Raw genomic sequence first — 1,360 nt, 5'->3', positions numbered from 1 at the left:
CATAGTTAATTACAGCGTAAGGCAGTCCGATGTATTGAGTTAATGGGTTATACCCAGGATATCCCATACAACTAATAGCAGATACCGAGCAGAGGTACATTTACAGGAGGAGATTGAAACGCTCCAGGGCCAAAATCAGCAAGAACAACAAACTCCTAGGGTACTTAGGTTCCCAGAAGATCTCTCCCTGATCAAAGCTTAGGCTTAAAAAACATTTTGTGTAGCCTCTTACGAATTTCTTTAGTCTTAATGGAATAGATAATTGGGTTGAGCATTGGAGGCACAAAGAGATATACCAGGGACATTAACTTGTGCACATACTCAGGGGCATGCTTCCCAAATCGATGAACCATGGACACACTAACCATGGGTACATAGAAGATGAGCACAGCACAGATGTGTGACACACATGTATTGAGTGTCTTAAGCCTCTCCTCCTGGGAGGCAATGGCCAGTACAGAGCGCAGTATGAGCACATAGGAGAGGAGGATGAGCACTGAGTCTACACCAAAGGCGGAGATAACAATGAACAAGCCATACATGCTATTGATGGTGGTATCTCCACAGGGCAGGCGGATCAGGTCTGGGTGCAAACAGTAGGAATGGGTTAACACATTGGCCTTACAGAAAGGCAGCCTCTTCAGAAGGAATGGCAATGGAAAGACCATGCAGAAGCTGCGGATGACGATGGATATACCCATGTGAGCCACACGGATATCAGTGAGCACTGAAGAATAACGCAAGGGGTTACAGATGGCCACATAGCGATCAAAACTCATGGCCAGCAGGATCCCAGATTCTGTCCAGGAGAAAAGGTGGATGAAGAACATCTGGGTCAAGCAGGCATCGAAGGCAGTCTCCGGGGCATGAAAGCACAAGGCAGCCAGTACGGTGGGCAATGTAGAAAAGGACACGCCCAGGTCATTGACAGACAACAGAGACAGGAAGTAGTACATAGGCTGGTGCAAGCTCTGCTCCTCTATGATGAAGAGAATTAGGATGTTACCCAGGATGGAGACAGCATAAAGCAGCAAGAGGAGGGCCGCTAACCAGTGCTGTAGGTCCTCCATCTCTGGGAAGCCTGTTAGTGTGAAGCTGGTGGTGCTAGAGGTATTAGTCCCAAAACTTCCCATGAGGATCCCTGAGTGGCTTTTGGGGAAAGAGAACCAGAGCAAAGTGAGGTCAGAAAGTGGAAGATCAGGAGTGGTCACTGTCCTCAGGATGGAAGGGGCAATGATACTTAGAGTCTATGACAGTTAGATCATGAAAGGGTCAGGAAGGAACAGGTAAGAGGCTGTTATATTTCGGAACTTCTATAGTCTTACCATATCCACAGATGGGTCATGGGCTCCAAATCCGT

At 47.5% G+C, this 1,360-nt stretch overlaps 1 protein-coding gene across 1 annotated transcript; it reads right to left on the bottom strand.

The window, feature by feature from the left end:
* Positions 1-191: 191 nt before the first annotated feature.
* LOC106966100 (olfactory receptor 51I2-like) lies at positions 192-1,133 on the bottom strand. The gene has a single exon (XM_015062175.3). The coding sequence runs from the start codon at positions 1,131-1,133 to the stop codon at positions 192-194; it is 942 nt and encodes a 313-aa protein (XP_014917661.3).
* Positions 1,134-1,360: the final 227 nt, after the last annotated feature.

This window comes from Acinonyx jubatus, chromosome D1 (assembly GCF_027475565.1).
Source record: "Acinonyx jubatus isolate Ajub_Pintada_27869175 chromosome D1, VMU_Ajub_asm_v1.0, whole genome shotgun sequence".
In the NCBI taxonomy this organism is placed as follows: domain Eukaryota; kingdom Metazoa; phylum Chordata; class Mammalia; order Carnivora; family Felidae; genus Acinonyx; species Acinonyx jubatus.
Note: the sequence above shows the minus strand (reverse complement) of the source record. Positions and strands in the feature narration are given on the sequence as shown.